The sequence below is a fragment of the Glandiceps talaboti genome, chromosome 17 (genome assembly GCF_964340395.1).
Source record: "Glandiceps talaboti chromosome 17, keGlaTala1.1, whole genome shotgun sequence".
NCBI lineage: Eukaryota > Metazoa > Hemichordata > Enteropneusta > Spengelidae > Glandiceps > Glandiceps talaboti.
Window position 1 is genome coordinate 19,817,721 of NC_135565.1, and position 25,532 is coordinate 19,843,252.

Genomic DNA, 25,532 nt, shown 5'->3' on the forward strand with positions numbered 1-25,532 from the left:
TACATACATACATATATACATACATACATACATGCATCCATACACCTAGGCAGGCAGGGAGACAGACAGACAGACCCTACATACACTCAGACACACACACCCCGACACGCAAATAGACAGACACGCACACACATGCATACACACTCATACACACACACTGTACACATATACATGTACTATTATGTAATTCATGCCAAATCCCAACTGTCGTAGCAGTCTTTTCACCATAAACTGATAATTACATATTCTCATATATACAGACACAGTATAGCTTAATGCGAATTCCATTGAAAAAATGACCTCTCCTTTTACAGCAAGCTAATAAATCTCTTGTCGTTAGTCTATATAACAAGAATGGTAGATGACTCTAAACACACGATCACTCCATCACACACACATATGGTTCCAGTGTCGACTACATGAAATGAATTTTCAATAAAACTAATACTATTGTTGGGAGAATTTTAATACATGCCACAGATGCTTGGCAAATAAAGCCTCTCAATAGTGATTATGCCACTAACTCCACTAAAGCGTGTGGTCTGAGTTGCACACAAATTTAAATTGTAAAGAATTGTGAAAATATGGACCTGTGTAAATATGGTGGCGGGCAAAATAGCTATTTTGTTGAGAGGCTCTGAATTAGTGAAACAATATTGACTCGGTCGCTGAATGCCAGTAGCATGGCTCAGTTCGAGCTAATGAACTGTTAATAAAAATGATATGAGAATGAACGATCGGGGCATTTCAAGTGACTGTTACTTGAATACTGTTTGGATGTCATTCACATTAAGACTACTTCAATACACTATGGCAGCTCTATGTCTGCTATCCAACTCTACCATGTCGTTAGATCACACAATACAGTGAACCCAGTTATCCAACACATAGCTTAGTACATCGCCCTTAAACACTGTCGTGTCTACACTTTTCCTACTGAAGCCAAATTATGACAACTCTCACCTTCTATGTATCCCGATACATCTGAAACTGTGTGACACACACACACACACACACACACACACACACACACACACTCCCCCCCCCCCGATTTGTCTGATTCGATATCTGCCCCTCTTTATCCATAGTTCACTGGCAACCACTGTCCACTTCTGTCGGCATATGTCTGCAATCATCTCCTGTCTACACACACACACACACACACACACACACACACACTCTCTCTCTCTCTCTCTCTCTCTCTCTCTCTCTCTCTCTCTCTCTCTCTCTCTCTCTCCACATCATCAAAAACGTCACATCACAACCAAACATACGGTCAATTAACTTTGACACTCGACATATTTTGCCAAAATTTTCATTTTACTTAACCTTATTAAAATAATATACAGTGTTTCAATATGTATATGCTAAAATACTGTCATAAATAAATTAAGAAATGGGATTTTAATTTTACATCAAAATTAACGCCACAAGGTATAAATATGGTAAAGAATCGCTTCGTGACCAAAGAGGCCATACTAATCAGATGTATAGAATTGATAACTTGTATCGCGTTGCCATGGCAACATCGACGTGGTCACACAGCAATTGTCTGATACGATATGTTCATTTCAATGTACTCAAATCAGTTTCTAAGTTTGAAAAAAAAATACAATTTAAAGAACTGAACGCATCATAGATGAGCAAGTAAAATATTTTAAAGTTTGCATAATTTTCTCTCCTTGACAATGAAAAGAGAATGTATTTGGACAGGAAAGGTACATTTTTTTTTGGATTATCTAGCCGTGTTTTACAGGAGTTCTCACAAAATGTGTTACTATGGCAACCATAATATATACATGTAGACTGTCTCTTTTGTCTTTGTTGAAAATCTGAAACTGGGTCGTTTTATTTCAAACTTGAAATAAGTGGATATGTATTGATCAGAAATGGACAACGCTGTCACTCCAGTAGTATATGTTTATGAACACGGGATTGGTAGAAGCGTTCAACAACCAGCAACTGAAAAGGTGTGATTAAGATGATCTATGTGTAAGCACTAACTTCACAGGTCAAAACCTCAAGAAAAATAAGTGAAACGGAACAAAGGGGAAATTATCAGACGAATGAGATGAGATTAATAGTAACACTAGCCGCAAAGTTATCTACAGGAAGACTCTATAGCAATGCGTAATGAAAACAGAGTTGATGAACGGAGCTGTGCATCGTAGAATGCAGCTATTAACAGGTCGTTGTTGCCAAATTTGCAGCTAAACTCACATACTAGGTGGCGGGACATCATCACCCCTAAATATGCTCTACTCGTTGTCTTTCACTTGTACACATGGGAAGACCACTTCGTATGACTTACAGGTGACTTCAGCATTTCTATTATGTAAGCATTAAAGTAAACTAAATTGACTTAACATCTTACTCTGTGTAACGGTATTTGACTTGTAAAAAAAGCACTCCACCCCAATCTCAATTTAAAGACTATGAACAAACTTGTGTCTTTCAACGTTGATATTTTAATGTGGTATTTAAAGACGTTCAAATGGACAATACGTCATTTGCCATGTTACTGAAAGGTGAGCCTAATACGCATGGCGCCTTAAGTTTTACTTGTAACCACTCCAAGCCTTCTACTAATACAACAGTATTTATTCCCTTTCTTTTGTTTCCAATCTGAAGGAGAATTAAAGAAATAAAATGGCTTTAAGGAAAAGAATTTTTATTGGCGAAGTCATTCAAAAGTTGCCTGTCTATCAGGATTGGGTGGCAGCAAATACATATAATATTAGCTTTAATTGGATTGTTCCTTGTCGCGTACCTTCCCACGGACATTTGAAATATGTACTTGTCTATTAGACACGATAAAACGTGTATTGTGTAACTATCATTCAATACAATGAGCTTTTCTTTACTCGCTGTCTTCAAACATCATGGTCATGCAGTCTACGCATGCGTGAATTTAAGTCATGACTGAGTTGAAATTCGTTACTTTTATTTTAACGAAATTGAGAAGACACAGTTAAATATGTGTAGCAAACTAATGCTAATAATAGAATCACTTGAAGGTCTGATAAGAGGTCAATTTCTGAATTAAATAATTTGTGACAATGTTCTTTGAGGCGAACGTCCGATAACACGTACTGAAAACTAAAGTATAGAATGTCCATTCAAAAGTTTGCCTGGCAAAACAAATGTATAAAAAAAACGCAACAAAATCACTACGTCCAATGGTTTGAGTCGATGGAAGACATGGTTTGCCATTCTTTGATATGGTAATGACGTAAGTACTGACTGACTTTGTACTACGAGTCTGTTTGACCTTGAGTTTGAACTTGAATTGGATAGAAGACGTCACTTCTCGATGTTCTGACACTCAAGACTGATCCCAGCAGGTCATTGATGTTCCTGCTACCTGACATGATCCAATCAAATCAACTCAACGTCACTTAGCAACCAATCGTATAGTACTGTCGTGTTGCTACTCTTTTCACTAACTGTACTGAGCCTCTGAGGTCACATGATCTCCACTAAACCAATTGGTGCCGACCATCTAGCGAACAGTACTGGTAACCTTGGCAACTAGAGACGTGGCTGGTACATGGTACAAACAGTGACGTCATTTGGATGCGAATAAAGACGCGTTTCTACAGTGACTACAAAACTTTAATTTCTTCCTCATCCGAATCATCATTATTTTCAAGTTGCAATGCATCATGGGATTCATCTGGAAGGGGGCTAACGCATGGGCTACTGACCGGACTATCCAATTCTCTATCGGAGTCTGAGAGGTCTTTTTTCTTATCCTCTGCAACATCACTTAAATCAGGGTTTGGGTTCGATTTGTTGGGAAGTGTTGATTCTCTAGAACCCCCGGATGATAGAAGTTCTCTCTCCTTAGAATTCCTCCATTTCATTCGCCGATTCTGAAACCATATTTTCACCTGGAATCCAAAGAAAAAAGACAGTGTAAGTTTTGTAACAATTACAAATACGCGGGAGAAAGCTTTACAACAATTTCATATCAACTGAATTACGTCAGTAATCGATTGTAAATTTCACACGCACACATCCTCCGCTACAGATATTTGTAACGTGGCAGGATGATGGAAACACTGTCATGTAATTTTTATTGTAAATGTAATCACGTATTCAGTACATGACCTGACCCTTGACCCTTGACATAGATTCATAATTAATCACTACTTTGATGCTAAGTTAAAATAAGATTGATACATTTGGAAAATTCAAATAAAAAAATATAGACAAACGAATAATGCAAAACAATTTCTTAATGCCATACATTAATATAGGTGAATCGCACGTGTGCCACAAAACACAATACCACACCACACCACACCATGCCACACCACACCACACCACACCACACCACACTACACCACACCCATTCACGGTAACACAACATACTAGTAATACACTGCTGCAAAACACAATATGACGCGAAGACTGTAAGAAGCGGTAACACAAAGTACCCGTGATCTAGTAATGTCCGTCAATTTCTTTTCATTATTAAATTCTGGAATCCCATCTTTTTGACAACGGACAACAATATCATATTAGCGAAGATGTCAATAAAACAACGTAAACGCAAAAACAAAAAGACAAATAAAAACCAAACGTACGGAATAGACCAAAAAAAATCGTCGACCAAGCATAAAGGCTGTATATACAACTGCAAAATGGCGTGACATTTGTCAAAATCCAACACAGACGGTAAGTATTAAACTGATCACATGCAAATCAATAAATTGAGTATATTTTATTTACTCTACTTGAAATAACCAAAATGATAGCCAGATTGTGGGTCAGACTAAATCTCACACGCTGTAAAAAGCACAACTTTTACTTCTATAACTAGTATGTAAATCGATCAAACGGTCGATTGACTAGAATAAAAATGTATTTAACTGTTCATAATCCACACGTTTAACTTGACAATTGTGTTATGTTCTCCCTGTTCAGAATGGTCGATTTTTTTATTGGATTTTTCCATTAACTATAAAAGTAGACCAAATGTGCCCTTGTTAATGTTTAATTTGATTAAACAAAATAACAAACTTTTCTATGCTACGTGTGTTTCTTTTCAAAAACGGTAAATCGGCAGCCACGATCACCATCCGCGACATTTTCCTTCGAAATTCTATGAGATATTACGCCCGTACGTGTGTTCATATGCTGTTTCCCCATTTGAACTGTCCGTAAAGTGAGATGTACTGTAGGTTCGAATTCGATTCGATTCTACTGAAATGTTTCAAGTTGTAACACGTGATCTTTTTAGAACAAAATTTTGGTATCAATATCAAACTCAGGCTGATTTCTACAATTTGTCCAAAAGAAATTTTAAAAAAATGTCGCAAAAGTGACGGAGAAACAAGAATTTGTGTTCGTTTGATTTTGGCGGGAACCTCTTCAGTCCCTTTCTGTTCAAAGTTCTATAGACGGGACGTCGCCTGGCATACGAACGACTATTGTAACAGTTACACAAAACTAACGTACCGTACCGACTACTTTCGTTTCTATGGTTGTTTACAGTGCACAGAAGGTACATGAATATTTCACTGCAAAAATAAACTCGTTTGTAACGAATTTTGAAGTTAAAAACTTGTAAGCAAGAGAATTAAAGAGTGGCAAAGAATATTTCTTACGGGTTGAGCCAATTAGCAGGCATCTCTACTAGTACTTGTATTAGATGGTTTGAAATGACAAAAGCGAAATGTCACAGAAAACACACTCACAACTTGGAATCCCCTTCTTCCCGATATTTGAAACAGAAATATACGAATCTAATATCATACACGTATACATGATTGTGTAACATTTGTATGTACCCAATGGAAATTCTTTTATGAAATCGTTACCATGTCTTGCGGAGATACAAGTTTGGAGCTTTACCTGTGGCTACCGAAGAGTAACTTTGTTTCGATGGCTTGATTACTAAAAGTACGTGTTCATGTGAAAAGACAACTATGTACAGCCCAAAATCATGTTACAGTCTAAGGCCCTTAACACATTTATTTCGAATTCCCAACTCAAGAACATTCGGAAGCTGTAAGGATATACAGCCATATCACGTTTCTGGCCAATTACTGAGGTAGAAGTACGAATACCATGAAATGAACTGACCTGAACTCCATCACCATGACGACCATTGACATATTTTAAAGAAAAAATGTCATTCCTTTTCGGTCAAACATTTTGGACAAATTATCATAATTATTCTAAATATTTTATATAACATAATTGGAAATTATCATTTATATAGTATTAATCCGAAATGAAGTTCAAATTCGACGAAAAGTTACGACAAACCGATTATTTTTGGACAAATAATTTAGTTCGGAAATTGGAGATAAACTCAAGTTGGTTAAAAGATTGTCACAGTTTATGTTATAACAGTTACAGTAGGCTTACAAAGCTCGTTTCCGCCTACATTATTTGCACAAAATATTAATTTTCCCTGATTTTCTCACCCTTTCAATTTTGATCAAGTTTGGCCTTGTTAAGATACGATTCTTGTTCGTGAACCGATTCTAATATCGTATGATGTGTGACTATAGTTTGAATAATTATATTCACGTTTTCTTTCTTGGTTCCTGGACTGTTGTCAATAAACAGGTTGAAGACTGAATCCAGGGAGGGAGTTACTAAACAGCCATCGAAAGATTAGATCGCTTAATTCGATAACGGTCCAATTATAGTAATAACAATTATCGTGTAAAACAACATACACTACTCCAATTGGATTATTGACATACAGTGTCAGCCTGGTGCTATACTCCATAACGACAGAACTGACGACTTCTTTACCATTATTTCATTTTTTTATTATGGAACTATCACATGCATCATCATTACATATTAAAAATTGAACGAAAACAACGAAAAATCCCTTTTTTCAAAAAAAAATCAACAAAAAAACCCTGCTTCTTATTTTAGTGAGCATAGTTACAAACATACGGTAAATACTCAAACGATAATTTACGAAATGAAATTTTGATTTCCTGATGTCACGTGCTTGAGATGATTCAATATAAATCACGTAGGCATGTTACAATAACTGGAACGTTTAGTCGTTATCAAACAATCATTTTTATTGTCTTTGTAGTATTTGATTCATTGTCCCCTAGAGAACAGATAAGAACTATACGTCAGTCCGTTTAAAATCTCGTAAAAAGGGAACATTTGGCAAAGGGACCTGGGGAGCCGTTACCACAACAATACGGTCTTATATTTCACTAAAAATCGTTCACCACTGGAATTACACACAATGATCAATATTTCATGTGAGTGCACCCTAGAATGATATTCAACTTAAACTTGTGCGTAATTTTAGTAATTATTGAGTGGATGCAATGTTGAGTGACAACTAGAAAGGTAGATGGTGATCACAATGGCAACAACAAGCAGAATCATTGCAACTGTAATATTGTAAAGTGCACTGAACTCTTTGCTGGTACTTATCGACGAATGTTTTATTCAAATTTACAAAAACGAGGATGTGTTGTTCCCACTCCCTCCCCTTGTGTGAACCCCTCAGTAAATGCCATAAGCACCACACCCTCCATTATGTCGCCTGTCAAAATTTATGAGGGAAAAAATCACAATAATGAAATTCACTATGTAATGCTGGTGACTAACGATAATACAGTGTTGATTCATGGGCTACCCTTTTACAGCTTATTTTTTCATCATACACCGTCGAAACACACAGCGTGACACCTTTGAGTTCTCCGCCCATGGCAAAAGTCACGAACAGTCATACAACTATACACACACACGTACAGCAAACAGCATGTCCGACTATTTCACGTAACACTGTCATCGAGTAGTACTATGTGCAGTCAACACATCATACCACTTACTTGGGAATCTTTAAGTCCGAGTTTTGCCGCCAATTTCCTTCTATCCGGTTTACTGATATACTTCTGTTGTTGAAATTTCTTTTCTAGGCCTTTCCGTTGAGCGTCGGAAAATACGGCTCTTCGTAACATACCCCTCCGGGGTTTCCCCCTCGCTGTTGCCGGCCAAGCATACGTACCCGGAACGGGAATGACCGTGGACGCTAAGGAAGAAGAAAAGGGGGAAGTATGATGACAACAGATGCCAGTAAAAGGGTTTTGTTAAACAATAGAAGACCGTTAATAATAATAGAAGAATAGAAAACCTTAGCGAATGACAAAGGCGTCGGTGATATTGTTCGTTGAAACTAGTTGGTTTTTATCAAGTTTACTACACGTACTTAAAAGGGTGTTTAAACACGTTGATAAATGACTTTTGAAAAAGCAATTCATTTCTCTTTATCATGTACACAGACCAAAGCCTCTTTTAGAACTTTTCAGTCATCACAGCAGTGCCTAAAGGCTCGGCAAAATAAAACAAATGCCGACGATAAATAAATAATTGTGGCCCATTGAAGTGTCAATTTTATGGCGACCGCAACAGTTAGGTACCGGAGAGTGTCCGTTAAACATAAATCTATATCTCGTTTAGCCGGTCTAACTGCTTCGACTCACGTCTGTGGGTTCTCACCGCCATGGACAATGCGAAGCAGCAACTTTCGACAGCACTGGTTCAAGTTGAACGAGCGCAGAGAAAGCATAGTCGCTTTACCGCATTTGGAAGTCGGCTATGATTCGTCAAAAAAAGTGTTATCTCTTGGCGAAAATTATGTGAAATCAACCCTATAATTAAATTCAATGAGATGGACTGAAATTAATTTGTCAAAAATACAAGCGTTCGATAGTAGCATCACGGTGAAATTTATTAAGAAATTTACTCAAGCAAAAGATCATTTGGTATCGATGTAATGTTGCTTGGTATACGCTTTGAACGAAGTTGATCCTAGGAAATAATGTCTTGCTAACTAAAAGCATAACAGCATATATCCTTCCCCACAGCCACACTTAGTACATCACATAGTACATTCACATGAACATATGAAGAAGATAACTCCTGGCGTTTCCATATTAACACACAGTATCTACACTCTGCTCTATTTACAAGTAGGTTGGTAAATGTCCTCTTTTTCAGATGCAAGTTGATTTTTAAAAAAATTTAGTTAATTAAAAAAAAACGTAAGTAAAGAAAACATTTTTCACATCCTTGTCATCAGAAAAATAATTTTCGTGATCCCACTCCAAAACCGATTTCTGAATTACGAAAAAGTTACATTCAAACGATATTTTCTTATTTTTCAATTCGGCGGGAGATAACTCGAGCTCGTGACTACAGTAGCCGGAGGGCTGTTAATACGTCAGTGGTTATAATGCTATCTACTGGTCGGCATCAAACTGTTCAAAGCGTAAGCTTTTTACCTTTAATTGCGAGTTAACAACTTTATTAGCGGAAAAACTCGACTAACACTATACTCATTCAAAAGTTATTATATTCCGAATCAATAACAGTATTATTAGATTGATGTGTGCATTTCGCTACAACATATGGATCCGATGTCTATTGTTCCTAATTTATCCTCCCGTCGTCTGCCTATATTTCCCGCCGAATTATGCCTTTACAAAAGTGGCCTTCATGACCCTGCGTTGTTTGGCGCGTATGTTCACCAGTGTCCGTGCAATCGTTTTGAATTGAGACAGCGTTCTCTAGTGCACCGTGTCAAGTTGACTTTATCTATCCCTATCATTTGAGTCAAATGTAATCTTTTAACAGATTATTTGAGTATCACTTCTACAACTACATCTCAGATTTTAGGCGGGTAGTTAGAGCTGTCGCTTTTTTATACCGGTGGTATTTAAGTTTTAATTTGGAAGTGAGGCGACCGTATTTTGCGCTGAATGTCCACCGGTGCACCCTGTCGTATGGTTTCAATAACACACTTGATAAATTGCTTCAAACAATTTTAACAAATTTGTCAACGCCAATCAACTATGCCATCATAGAATCGTGTTCAAAAGTGTTATGTACACGTCAGGTCAGTTGTATCCACGGGTAGAGTTACAAATTACCTGGGACAAATTAAATCATGGGTGATGTGCGAAATAACACATGTCAATCATAGAGTCTAAGCCGATAGTTCAACCTACATCCAGACCAATCTCAAAAACAACATGAAATGAATGTAGAACTACGATTTGACAGATGGTGGTCGGTTATCATTCTCGACTGTTTTACAAAAAACGCTGAGTTTGAAAGCCGAAATTAGTCAAGTGAGCAGAAGGGGTGCGCGCTGTTTGGCTGCTATAGTTATCGTGAACAAAAAAAACCCCACCGCCTTTGGGGACTCGGCCAATGAGAAAATCATTAACCTTTTAAAATCTAAAGTTTCGTCATTTGGGAGTTCAATGTCACCGATCAAAAACTTCAGAATGTCGTGATTTCTTTGCCTGGAGTTTCTTTACTAAGCGGTTCCCATCAAATGCCCACCCCTAAGCTGTACTGTTAATTACGTGTTGATTTTGAAACTTAGAGATGATCGCAGCTCTTTTGAAGGTACAGTCTCATAACAAATATATAATGTGGATCTCCTTCAAATAGCAAACGCTTCACAAGAATTGTAAATTGTGGACGATTTGAGGAACTGTGGTGTTAGGTAGCAGGACCGTAAAGCAAGATTTAATGATTTGTCGTCACTGGTTTGAATAAACCATGTTGTCTTGAAGGCACCACTATTGTCTATTTATAGACGTGGTCTTTACTCACCATAAACTACACACTGTGGTTCTAAAGAGGACATAATCAGTTGGACATAAAACGTATTGTTGTTTTTGTCTCGGTACATGTACAATTATAAAACTAAACACACTCTTAATAGTAGTACAAGTTTTCGAATGGGGGTTGAATCCAATTGGCGGGATAAACGACAACATAGGCAGCTGAACGTCAACATTTTAGTTCATCAAATATTCTGCAATAAACGAGTGCAAAAACGTCTAGAATCCTCGACTAAAGGTGCGTAAGATGTACTAAGTAAAAAAAAAGTTGAAAAATTGCTGACGTTACAGGATTAACACTTCTACCAGTAAGGCCTCACACGTCTGAAATTGTGTCACAGTAGAATAATATTATGAATTCAAATAGACTGGAGAAAAATAGGCTCTTTTATCGACTAATTTCGCGCCTTAATGTTTCGTTCCGAAGTCCATCATCAAATTTTGCAACTTCAAATGAAAAATGTTACAGTTTTTGCAAATCAGCCTGTAAAGACGATTTTATAGCACATGCATTTGTGAATTACAAGTATAACTTTGAACTTAAAGAAATAGAAATAAAATGTGTCTCTTCTCTCATAACACAATTCTTTATTTCTAAAATTTGGCTTGAATAGAATATCACAAATACAGAGACAACGACATTTTATTTAGGTTGCCAGCAAAGTCTCTTTTTTAACAAATAGTTATATGTATGAATCGTTTCGACACCTCAAAGAAAGCTGTGTAGTCCTCACAAAAATACGGATTTATTTCAGTAATGGAGTCTTAGAAACCCTTTTCCCGAAACTTATCAGTCAAATCACTGCCAATATTTCTTCATTTCCATGAAATAGAAACACTGAAAAGCAGAGCCATTCCCATATATAATTATAAAAATATGAACATATATCGGAAACAAATTTGAAATCTGGTCATTCTTTATCTCACAAAATATTGCTGTTTTTTATTTGGCACATGATGTCGTCAAACCGGTTAAAGTATTCGTCATTTTCGAGATATCTTTGGAATATTACCCAAAAATAAACAAAAGTTATATACTTTGTCAAATGTGAAAACTGTTTAACCCTTTCTGTTTGAGCACAGGTTCTTTCTGGGCATAGAGTGACGACAAGTCTCTATGTTTTGAATAAAAAAGACTTTTTGCACATCATATTGGAGATCCAGATCCAGAATCAAAGCACACAGACTTTGATAGTTAGATGATAAATTGCTGTCGACACGGTGATTTCAAAATGACTATGCCCTCACAAAACTGCAACTAATTGAGCGTCCATATTTGTGTCACATATGTCTTTGCTACTGGGGGTTTCAACTCTATATTTAATTGATGGGTGACTTTGTAACAACTCCGACCAAGCCAGTGACCTTGGATTCAAATTATCACACAGATGGTCTTCTGGGTTAAAGCGATAGTACATTAGATGAACGTTTTCCCCTCTATAGTATTCGTCTGATTCTAAGAACATCATGGTGTATATAACACACATTATTTCCCCTCGAAAAGTACTTGAGTTTAAGAAATATTTTTTAATGTTACATTCGTATTTTTTGTTATCTTTTTTTGCCAAAGTATTTTCTTGTACACAAATTTGTTCAGTTAACGGTTGTGGTCTACGGAATCTCGAAGCTGAGTGTGATCAGTTTTGCAAACGAAGTTGACGAAAGCAAACTTTGCTTTGAATGGGGCTTTGTACACAGTACCATAAAGAAGCACGTTAGGTACTTTGACTGTGAGTACACGAATAAAAGTCCAACCACCCACATCAAACAAAGTCTCTTTCTGTGTTGAATAATCAGTCTTTCAAAGTTTGTCAACAGCAACGCTGTAGGTGAGGGCAAGCTTTTAGTGGCTTGGCGATTTATTTATAATGTCTCTTATACGAATTCATGTACTCACTTTGGTGGTTTTCAAATAGGTAAAAGATTGGCACGAGTGCCTTTTGACTAATCATTATGCCTGCTACCGTGTGTCTACAAAGTAACGTCAATTTTAAGTAGGGCTCTTGCTGGCCCGTGACATTTCCAAGGTTGGCCCCAAATTCTCATCAAACCGTTCGTCGCTAGTCGGAGTAATCTGCCCACTCTCGCGGAAGAAGTGCGTTCTACTGTTGCCGCAAAAAGGCCATGAAGTTTTTACAACGGTGCCGTAAGCCCCATAGATGCAAAACTGTTTTAAAAATACAGTTGAATCGTGCAGGTATACAAAAATATGATGACGATGTAATTATTCCTAACATTAATATCATAATAGAGTAAAAAGGTTCACAGATTTCATCCAAAACGCCACCAATGTCAGTCCAATGTAGGTAAACGTGGATAATGTTGAGTTTAACATGTCTACAATTTGAAATGATAACTACAGCATTGATTCTGAAATATCTAGATATATATTAGTCAGAGTTTGACTACTTTATATTGGTTTATAGTTGATTCGTGTTATGATAAACATTTGCTTGGTTTCTTTTTCCGTTTCCTCACTGTCTGTCTGTCTGTCTGTCTGTCTGTCTGTCTGTCTGTCTGTCTGTCTGTCTGTCTGTCTGTCTGTCTGTCCGTCCATTAGCACGTATATATATATATATATATATATATATATATATATATATATATATATATATATATATATATATATATATACGCATGATATATACGCTTGTTTAAGACTTCCACAGTTATGTAAAATACAAGACCCATAACAAACTGTATATTCACAGAATATTGTTTGACTAAGATTACAGTTTCACACTCGAGACAATATAATACTAGTTAATGATATTAGCTTACATGCTGGTAGAAATCAAAACTAGCTTTGTAGGATTTACACTATTGTGGTTTGTCATTTGATGTGTTCATATGGTTTGTGATATTTTCGACAATTCTGTTTTGAAATATGCCTGGTTGTGTGTCGCTTTTGATTTCCGCCGTCAAATGCTATGTTTTGACCACCAACGTCTGGTCGATCTGAGCACTACAATAGTCATTTTCTGTTGTATTTGATTCTTTCACCTGACAAAGTAAATGTAAGTGGTACAGTTGTAACCGAGACCGATGTGTTTTCAGTTAAAATCAGTGTTTTACAAAATATACTGACATAGAGCACACCCTAAGCTTATTTAAAAATCAATTAATGTTAACTAATAGGAATAGTATGTGCAACAAGACATACCGCACTAGCAACTGAAAAATTGTTTTTGAATTGGTAGAAATAATGACTAAATCGTAATAGCATACACCCTGAATAGTATTGAATCACCTGATGGTAAACGTAATCATATAGCTGTATACATAATATAGTACAATAATCTAATCAAAATGATTATTAGGTCCGCACCCTAAAATTATCAAGCCATGATTTCAACCTGTTGCTCTACAACTTATGGATGAAATGGATTTCATGTTATTGGTATTTTAACTATTTTCAGTGAATATATTGTTGATTTTCTGATGAAACAAGTAATACTCCTGTTACAGCTAGTGTTACTTTAAGACTGTGACGTTATTTGTTAGTAACTAATGAATTACGTCATGGCTTCATCTTTATATTAAACTTCTTGTTGTGATCTCTAACCTCTGTTAGACATGGTTATACGTTAACACTATGTACGCTGGCCATGGAAACACCAACATTCAAAATTTCTCTTCTTCCACGTTTGATTGGCAAAGAGACATGTGTCAAACAAATCACTTGTACCTCTTCAGTGCCTAAACAGGATCTAACAGAAATGATCCAAATGACCCCCAGCGAGTCTGGACCATTCTGTCAGACCCAGTTTAGAAACTGAAGAAGAATTGATTTGTTCAAAACGTGTTTGTTTGCCAATCAAAAGTGGAAGAAGAGAGTTTGTGTATGATTGAGTATACATGTTTTAAAACTGAACTGTCTATGTCACAAAAATACTTAGGTATGACCATAAAAATCGATAAAATTATAACCATTGACGCATGACCTTTGACACGAAATCAACCTCAATATATTGGAAAATGGTAACATGTTTTGATAGAGATATTGGGATTAAATATATGTTAGCATTTTAAGCCTGTGTATTAATACGTCTATCAAATCTGGTACGTCAATCAGGATAAGATTAATAACGTGACCGTATGGATTTACAGATAATAATTCATATTTGACAAAACATGAATACATTACAAAGTGAATAAATAAAACCCATATTACATTCCTATATTTAATAACAACTAGTGTCCATGTTATAATCCTGTCTCTATTACTGTGTATGGAACTAATAGTAGCAAAGAAGAATTTTAATGAAAGCTACACTAATGCACAAGTTATCAGAACTATTGGATTACGTATTCGTGTCCTTTTACGTGGTCATTATCAAATTATGTGTAAAATACAGACATTTGTAATGAAAATAATAATGAATGTGATTATTTTGGACAGACGTTGGTATATATTTACTGATCAATTTTATTTGAAGGTTTGCATTCAATGAATCTCACCAAGAATTTACAAAAAAAATCAACAACATTTTTATTATTGAAAATTATAGTACTCACAACTTTATAAATTTTGGAACTATTTTGGAATATTTTTAGAATAGGAATTTGAATCGTCTGGGTTTGCTCCATTGTGTATTTCAAAATGTGTAACTGTTTCATAAATTGTCGTAAATCTCATATCATTTTTATAATTCGCAATCTTGTTGTTTTAAAACACCCAAATATGTCTGTTTTACCATATCTATATTCAAAAGTGAAAAAAAATTGATTTACATAAAACGATGATTTGTTTGGATTTAGTTAAATGTTTGTGAGATTGTAAACATTACCTATCATTTGATTTATGTTTCATGAACATTATTTGAAATATGTCAACTTATTAAAAATATCAATGTGTGACCGTATGATTTCAATACGATTGACGTGACCCTATACACAGTTTATTAGAATGTAAAATCCGCACATTTGACTCAACACTAACATCACGTGACCTTGAGTCTAGAATTATTGGTTTTATGCATAAATATGTTTACAAAAACGTTGTAACGATTGAAATGTTATGATTTGTTAATTTCTTTATGTGCATTTTATATACTGATAAAACTTTTTAAAAATGAATACAATTCTATTTGCGAAAAATGAACAAAACTTAGATGTTCAATTGCAATGAAAATGGACGCTGAGTTCAAAATGTCTCTTTCTTTGGTGTACAACAAAACCATCGATTTGTACCAGGAATCAGTGTCTATTGTTGACTGCACATGGATTATCGGTTTTGAGAGAAAACTATCGAAGAGGTCTTCTACATTATGTAAATCTCAATCAAATTAATCCCTTTGTTGGTATTTGAAGCAACAACAGATGTGTCGGCCTCTCATTCCCTAACTACACGTTATATTGTTTCTATGGTGAAGGTAGGTGCGTGTCGACAGATAACACTCTCCATGCTCTCTGTATATTGCTGTATGATTATTACATTATCAAAACATATCGTTAACGCTATGAGAAGCCCTAAGTCCCTGTACCATATTGGGTTTGAATACATAATTATTGCTATTCATATTATTAGTAGTAGTTCACGATCCATACCTATTCTTTTATGAATACTAAAAACGCGCTTTTTTGTTATTTTTTATTATTATTTTTATAGAAATAATGATTTTTTATTGTTTTTGGAAAATATGATATTTATTGCGATTCATATTCACAGTAAGTCACAATACTCGTACTCTTTCATGAATGTGTATACCCTGTATGTTCGTTTTAACACATAATGATCTGTTTATTTTATTCTAAGAAAAACAGTTTGCTGTTGTAGAGTTTCTCATTTTTTGTGTCAGGTGTAAATTCAAAATATTTACTTCCAAATAAATCTAATGGGTGAAGTGAAATGAAATGAAGTGAACCGTTGGTCTATGTGTATATTCAATGTGACATCCGACTCACGTTTAAGAGTACGACTAGTTCTATACAAAAAAAACGAGGCAAGTTCTGTACTACAAGTTTGAAAGTATCAAATTTCAATGACACATTTCTTTTTCAAGCATTGGAGACATTTGATGACCTGAGGACTTTTCGATTGAAACAGGAATTATATTGTTTAGAATAACTTATCGATAGTAGTGTGTGTGTGTGTGTGTGTGTGTGTGTGTGTGTGTGTGTGTGTGTCTGTCTGTCTGTCTGTCTGTCTGTCTGTCTGTCTGTCTGTCTGTCTGTCTGTCTGTCTGTGCGTGCGTGCGTGCGTGCGTGCGTGCGTGCGTGCGTGCGTGCGTGCATGCATGCATGCATGCATGCATGCATGCATGCATGCATGCATGCATGCATGCATGCATGCATGCATGCATGCATGCATGCATGCATGCATGCATGCATGCATGCATGCATGCATGCATGCATGCATGTATGTATGTATGTATGTATGTATGTATGTATGTATGTATGTATGTATGTATGTATGTATGTATGTATGTATGTATGTATGTATGTATGTATGTATGTATGTATGTATGTATGTATGTATGTATGTATGTATGTATGTACCAATGTATAAATCTAGTAAATATCTATTTTAATCCTCTTACAATAATTGAAAGGGAAAACCAAAAATTTTGATTTATATAATCTATGACAAAACTTATGATTTTTTTTACTGTGCTTTGCAGCATATGGTTTAATACTCCATTGAGATATGAAATGATATTACATTTACACAATGGTATGCTGACGATATAGATTGGTATTAATTAGGGTATGATTTATGATTTATGATTTATGATGATATGATATGATATGGTATGATATATGATATGATACGATACGATACGATACCATCTGATCTGATCTGATCTGATATGATATGATTTGATATGATATGATATGATATGATATGATATGATATGATATATGATATGATATGATATGCTATATGATCTGATCTGATATGATATGATTTGATATGATATGATATGATATGATATGATATGATATGATATGATATGATATGATATATGATATGATATGATATGATATATGATATGATATGATATGATATGATATGATAATATATATGATATGATATGATATGATGTGATATGATACAACACTCACGATATGATATACGATATAAATTATAAAATAATATAATATAAATTATAATACTGCATCATATAAATTCATACGTCATAATCATATCATATCATAAATCACATCACATCACATCATATCATATCACATCACATCATATCATATATCATATATCATATATCAGAATTGTACCAACGATTGATGATTTAACAAATGAAATAAAAAATATAAATAAATTGCCGAACAAAAAAAATCACGTCTTAATAAACCATTGACTCAGAGTAAATGAATAAATAGTCTTGCAAAGAAAAACCCAATATTTTTATCAATGTGCCGCAAATTACAGTTAATACGACTTGTAAGTACAGTGGCCACAGTAGCAAGCCTTTCTCCAAATATGGTATGGGAAATGTATCATGATTTGGCTAATCACTGCAGGGGGTCGTTGATATTTATCTTTTTCATTGGTATTTCATGTAAGTAGGGGGTCTCGTCTACCAGATTGTCTCTGAGGGGGTACAACGTGTGAGACACGACTATAGCCTTGTTCAAACCAAACACACAATACCCAACTATAATTACAATCGATGTGTATGTTTTTGTCTTTGTTAAAATGTGAACTCCGTTTTGTAAGATAACTATCGTTCGGCACCCTCTAACGAGCACCGATTGCTGAGATTGGTAGAAAGTAGAAGTGGCTCTTTACTGTATTAAAAGTCCGTTTGTCTTATAAAATCTTTTAAATAAACTCGTTAGTTTTAGAGAAATCGAGGAGTGAAAATGGCGCACCATCTACACATATCGATCTGTATGGACGTGTAGTCGAGTAGTTTGAGAGATGCAAGGAATAGTGCAGCTTGATTTTCTTAGAAGAGTAAAATTGCAAAATTAGGCGGCAAATGTGAAAATACTCGATGCTTCTATAAAGAAAGTGGGGAATTTCAGGTTGTTACGTTATCAATCCGTACGCTGACGAGTGATGCAAGTTGAAGGACGCCCCCAAGTTTCACGGAGTTCTGCTGATGGTCGACACGCTCTTCTGGCGCTCTGAACGCAACAACCAATGAATGCGAAGCGAAACATTTAATTCGTATACACTGCTATCTGTGAACGGTGATATGGTTTTACAAATTACCAAGACTGTGTTAACTTTCAAATGAAACTCAATTACTACATGTCCATTTAGTCACAAATAAACAACCATTGATGGGTCACATTTAACTAATTATCCGGTCAAAGGCACAATGGACCAAGAAAAACAAGAACCATTGAAAAGAAAACACTGAAAGCAAAGCTCGATTTAAGTGAAACAAGTCGGGGTAGATTTGTAGCAACGTACGGGTATATTTACCTGGGAAGTAAGGACTTCTCGCTATCGGTTGTAGCGGCGAATCATAAAATGGTCTGGGGAGATTTGGAATTGGTTTGGCAGGAGCGTAGGAACTGAACGCACTTGAGTTTGTACCTAGAAGAACATTAAGTATGAAATGTTAAAACATCACATAAATTTTTTTACTGATATTTAAATATTACTTTAATTAAATAATTAACTTCTAATCAGTCTCAATATAAGTATTGTAAAAATCCATTTCCAAATAAAATTGATTGGTTTTAGTTAACATTCGAAGTTGGTGAAATGTTTTAAGAGTCGAAAAGATAACTTCTTTTGTGTTCTGACTAAGGGTGTATTATTTTTGTCGTTGAAGGTCAATTATCAAAGTAGAGTTAACTTCGACAAAAGAGTTACACTGGTTAGGAGAGACAAGCATCGTCCGTATAAGAATACCAGTCACTTTGGGCTTGAAATCACAGACGTCTACGTTGAAATGTACAAAAAAAAAATAATATTAACAAATTTCGCTCAATGTTGATTCAAGATTTTGGAGTTGAAAACCAGAAATGTACATAAGGTGTCGAAAACCCATCAAGTAAGATAGTGTTTATTGAACGAATTAGTAGAAATCCGTAAAATGTTGATCTTTGGCCAACAATTAGGTTGTGTATACATTGCAATACGTTTTATTGGTAGCATATTGCACGTTAAGTTTGTATACTGAATTGCCGATAGCTGTGTATGTTTCATTGAAATCCATCACCTCTCACCATTTGATGTTAATCCGGCCAATGAATGTCAGCAATACAATTCATAGACCCATCATAAAACCAAATCAAATGAAATGAAATTAACATCACTGAAATAAATGAGAAAGTTTGACTTCGTCTCACCTGTGGACGTCGTAGCCGACGAAAGAATTGCATTTACGCCAAATTTTAAATATGTTCCCGTAGTTTCTGCCGCGGTGGTCGAAACAGCTGTCGAGGTACATGTGCGGCATTCTGAGTTCATGCATAGAGTGGGTACCGTCGTAACGGATTGCGTTGTTGGTATGGGTCTTGCTATACAACAAGTCGGTGTGCTGTTCCGAAGTAGGTTTTCCACATAGAAAGATGTACTCGCTGAAGTTGGTGGCGGTGGGGCTGTTGGGGGACGGAACACGTTTTGGTAGACGGGAGAAGGTGCAAGTACGTTGTGAAACATAGTGGAACAAAATCGAATGTGTTATCCAAGGTCGTAATATACTTCGCTTTCAGTAAAGCTAGAAGGGACGTGACCGTGACAATATTTTCGCCACATACACAAGTTGTCTCCCAACACTCATCCACTGTTCTTTGAATGGTTACCCACAGTATCAATGCTTTGGCACACTGTATATGAGATACACTGTGGACCGGTTTATCAACACTATCCATTCACAGGTGTCATTGCTTCGTCATTTTGATTGACAGTCGCTAGTGGGCGGGGATTGGTCCACTGCCTCGGTTGTAGCCATGTTTGCTATAGCTCTACCAAAGAGAAGAGGGCGGGCATAATTTTTTCATCACTCGTGTCTGGCTTTTGTCGCGTATTGGAAAGAACGCCTCCTATGTAATGGTCATTGAGAACGACTCGAAATCGGCTACTGAAGGACTCATTGAATTAATCACGGGGCAATGGTACAGCATTTGGACAGCTTCCCAATGCCAATGAATTCAGTAGTTCCAATACCATAACAACTATTGCCATGATCACCATCAATATAAAACATCAACATAACTCTACTAAATCAAAAAACATCCGCTAAACAATTTTATAACCAATTTTCCATGTAATAACTGTTCAGCACCTGTTTACGAAAATGAAATTAAAAGTACTCAAATTGCTTGCAAGTTTGATTTTTTTCCTGTTATGCATATTTTAATAAAATCTCATATAGTTTATGACTCAATTTTAATGCCATTGGAGTTCCGCAATTTAATATTCAAAAAGTCTCCTTAACATAACATTGTCAAATATTTCAGAATTCCACAAATGTTCATTGTATGGATTCTCTGTATTGTAGACCGAGTCCATAAATTTTGCGTGTGTGATCTTTCAAACAAAACCAAAACGACTTCCGAGGTAAACAATAGGTACCTAAATAAGCTTTCCGAAGTGGCGCTCTTGTGCTGCGGAAAGGCTCTGTTTGTCGTATAAGACCGCCTGCGGCGAAACTGAGCATAATTCCCTTGTAGCATTTATAGTAAAAACCCACACAAATGTAAGAAACAAACCAAATATAACACAATGTTAATAAATTGTATGACTTGCCGAACAATACCATGAATTGAAGGCAAAGCATTTATATCCCTCTTTGAATATAAAATTCAGTACCGCATCAGTGAGTAACACGACCTTATAGAACTTGGTGTGATTCTACTAGTAATCACTACAACAAACCAAATTATACTACAAGATTCAAAAAGAAAGACATTACAATGACTTCTGTTCAACATTACATCTAGCCTACAAAAGTCAGAAAAGGATGGGTCACTTACTCGAACATGACGATTTGGTTTCGATTTGTACCATAAAGTGGTTTTGGGAATTTCTTTGTAAAGTTTCAGATACACTTTTATGCTGTATTTGTGAAACTCAGAGATCGCCACTGTTTGGTGTCCTGGATCTGTCATTTACTCTTTTAAGACACAGTGAAAGATACAATTAGTTTTCAATTAACACATTTGTTAAACGCTTTGATTAATACTGTACTTTGGAGTCTTGTAGCGGCGTGATTGATATATTGGTACAGTGGTGGTTGACCATGGTTGAGAGTGTACCGCTATGATTAAATCGAACTACTGTCAGGAAACTGTCCTCTTCTGAAACACCGTTCAAAGCCCCTTTTCGTATTAGGATTACAAGTTAGCTGTGAAAAAGGTTGTCTGACAAAGCTATAGGAAAGATTAGTCCAGAACAAAAAATTGATCCTGTGTGACTTGATGACTACATTAAAGACAGAATAACACGAGAACCTATGATTGAGATCCAGGCCTTTAACTTCACTAAGAGTTAACCTCAGATTTACACAAAATGATAATGACAAATGAAAGATAAAGAAAGCTTGTTATACTTTCGGCTCAGACCCGTCACTTGTGAATTGTTGTTCTGAGCCATTGGGTGGTATTTTGCGTCCGTGTAGAATCTCCATGCACTCTTTTTCTCACGTGCAATGAATATACACAAGGGGTATCAACTGTTTAAATGCGGGATGTACAAGGAGTGTGGTCACAGGATGGGTTGTATGTTCTGGTTGGAGTTGAAGGACAAAGGGATTAAGTTGTCACATAAACACGCGCACATACAGAAATGCACGTTGTTAACTGTGCATAATTTCATGAGGTAATGGCAACTCTTGAAAGAAAATTTTAGCAATTTTAGTTACATCGTGGTATCACGTTGGGGTATAATAATTCGGGGACTAAAACAGTTTCGCTTTTCTATCCTGAGGCTCTTTAGGCTGGGGTCAGAATTTACTGAGGGAGGGGGAGGGAGGGTGGCTGGGAAGAAATTAGTTTGTTCAAAATATATTCGAGAGAAAGAGAGAGAGCCGAGAGACAGGCAGACAGACAGACAGCCAGCCAGCCAGCCAGACAGACAGACAGACAGACAGTCAGACAGACAGACAGACAGACAGAGGAAGGCATACACATATACATTCGCATGGTTAGCCCCCTTTCAGACCATCAGAATTTTCATGCCACCCCTTTGAACCCTCATTTTTTTCATGCCCCCCCCCCCCGTTTCTCCCTGCCGTAAATTCTGACCCCAGCCTTAAATACATCTATCACATATTTGACGACTCTAATTTGCTTCTAAATTCATAACGTATTTGCACTTTGTTCACAGATGTAAGTTGAAAACCGACCCTTGGCCTTATTAGCTGCAGTATGTCACTTACAAATATTTTTTTTTTCAAAGTTTATCAAAGTTGGTTTAAGGCACTAAAACACTCAAGATTGCAAGTATTCCAAATAGAATCCAGTTAACCTGAAAAACCCCCGTCATCTTGCGCAACAGAAATCTTACTAATAATTAGTAACATTGTTACATTTTGTCGTCTGCCTCAACAAAAATCTAACCAACATTGCTACATTGTATCGTAAATCGCGTCAAACGTGTAAGTATAATTGTTACATTTTAATCCATATAAGGGTGCCTATCACCGAAAGTTAGCTAACACAAACAAAAATTTAGCAATGTTGTTAAGATGTTTATCGTAGTTGGTGAAATGTAGCAATCAGTTTTAGTAAGATATGTTGTGTCGGACAACATTCTGTTCCAGAGTAACTGACCGCCATTGTAGTAGTTATTAATCTCTGTATAAAACAATATTTTATTCATCTTTATCCAATCTACGTAATATCCATTTCACAGATCTAGCCATGAATAGTTGAACCAATTTATTTTGGATAACACGTATATCAATATAAATTAAATATTGGACATGGATATTGAGTCAGGTTATGGAGGTGGTTGTGAATGCCTCTTTTATCACATGACATTCTGGTAGAGTAACAATAAGGCATACCTAAAAGGCACTAAGCCCAACCTTTATTTGATAACGATGTCACACTTATTAAAGTCTGTTACAGGTATTTTATCAACTTTATCTTCTATTCTGACATCCCTAACCCTAGTGTCACAGTCTCCATCACTTTATTAACTTTATCCTGTATTCTGACATCCCTAACTCTAATGTCACACTCGCCACCATTTTATCAACTTTATCCTGTATTCTAACATCCCCAACGCTCATGTTACAATTTCCTTCATTTCATTTCATTAAAGGTCTGAATTGAGTTAGTACCTGTAACGTAAAGGCCTATATTAGAGACACATGTGTTCTTTACTTTTGCTGAAATGATAATGTCACATTTCCTTTCATGCTGTTACCACAACTAGTTACATCTGGTGTCAATGAGTTGCCGTACAGTGATACTGTCTACTTGTGACATTTGAAATATTGGAAACACTATCATTAAACATATAAAAAACCTTTGTAGTGTTTGTTTTTAAACTTTATGTCAAGTTTAGGCAAACAGATATATCTATAAACCCTATAATTCAAAATGATATATTATCGTGCTGAAGTTGAAGAGTATAATGAAACACTACCCTCTTGTAGTTTCGTACGTCATTAAGGCCAAGAAAAAATTATTTTGTTTCACGTTTCCACGCGTATCACCTGAGAACGGAGCTTTTTAGCTGGCTTTTTTTCCCCAACATGTGAAATGACAGGCTGCTCGTCAGTGTTATCTGTGCTTCTATGATACTGTTCAAATCTTAGTTTTAGATTCATAATGCACCAATACCATAAAATGTAATAGGTATCGTTTCAGCCATTTTTTTTAAATAATGATATTGATGCATAAATCGAGTCAACATACAATGTTTATTGTAGAGTTGAATACAACGTTAACGTTGATCGAAGATCATGGTTTTATATTCCTACATAGATCGGAATGATGGCGCTTAAAAGAGAATACCGCGTCATCGCATCACTTTTTGCATTTTCCCTTGAACGAGAAACAACAACAAAAATTTTCTCGGCCTTACAACGACGACAATATGTTACAACCATGTATGTCAATCAACAGAGATGAAGAGTTTTATAACCAAAGTAATTTTGGTTATTTATGTTTCTTCTTGTTGCGGGTTTTGTTTTGGTGCATGCGCTATTGCTTCCCAAAACATTGAAAGTGATCATGCATATTTATCAATACCCAGTTTATTTACAAATCATTTCCTGTACGTACTGCAACAAACATTTTGCATGGTTTTTATTTATTGAGTTCAAATTCAAACACAGAATTGGGTTGTTATGTCACAGAGTTTCCAATTCTAAAAACATAGTCAAAAATGATGACGTATTATGATTTCATGTGTTTGCCCAGGTTGAGCACAAATTGATATTTATACTTCTGGAGGGGAGAGTTTTGTTTGCATCGATTGAATGAATAAGACTCCCCTAAATTATAATCCTATGGTCTTCAATAGTAAATTAATATATGTAAGTGTACATCTGTTACGCATCGTACAGTCTTCTGACGAATGCTTGCTATTAAATTCAACTGTAACTGTATATTTGTTACACCACATCTTCTGGTGAACGCTCCATTTTCATGCTGTTAATTTAAAAATCAACGGAAACGTACCTTTGATAAATTTGTATATTTCACTTTTTCGTTTTTTTGTAAGTTATTCGTTCATCACAAGTATTCCAGAACGTTTGTTTCGGCTTAGGCCCTGGTGACGTCATGATGACGTATATCACGGAAACCATGGCAATAAATGATAAAGCTAATGAATGAATCATTTGATATGGTGCTACTAAATAGACATAATCTAAAACAGATTTTCCGTCAGTATACATTTAGAAAAGATTGGTAATGAAATGGATACTATAATTTGAATCTTTCGATTACCCAATGTGATACTAGTAATAGTATATTATAATCATTAATGTTAGTACCGTGCAAACTCAACTAAAC

General features: G+C 35.7%; 1 protein-coding gene across 1 annotated transcript; it reads right to left on the reverse strand.

Annotated features, from left to right (window-relative positions):
* Positions 1-1,543: 1,543 nt before the first annotated feature.
* Positions 1,544-20,352, reverse strand: LOC144448430 (homeobox protein DBX1-B-like). The gene is made up of 4 exons (XM_078138675.1): positions 19,908-20,352; positions 19,033-19,146; positions 7,833-8,032; positions 1,544-3,893 (listed from the first exon to the last, which is right to left on the reverse strand). Exons 1-4 carry the CDS (start codon positions 20,218-20,220, stop codon positions 3,606-3,608), a joined length of 915 nt encoding a protein of 304 aa, XP_077994801.1. The 5' UTR covers positions 20,221-20,352; the 3' UTR covers positions 1,544-3,605.
* Positions 20,353-25,532: the final 5,180 nt, after the last annotated feature.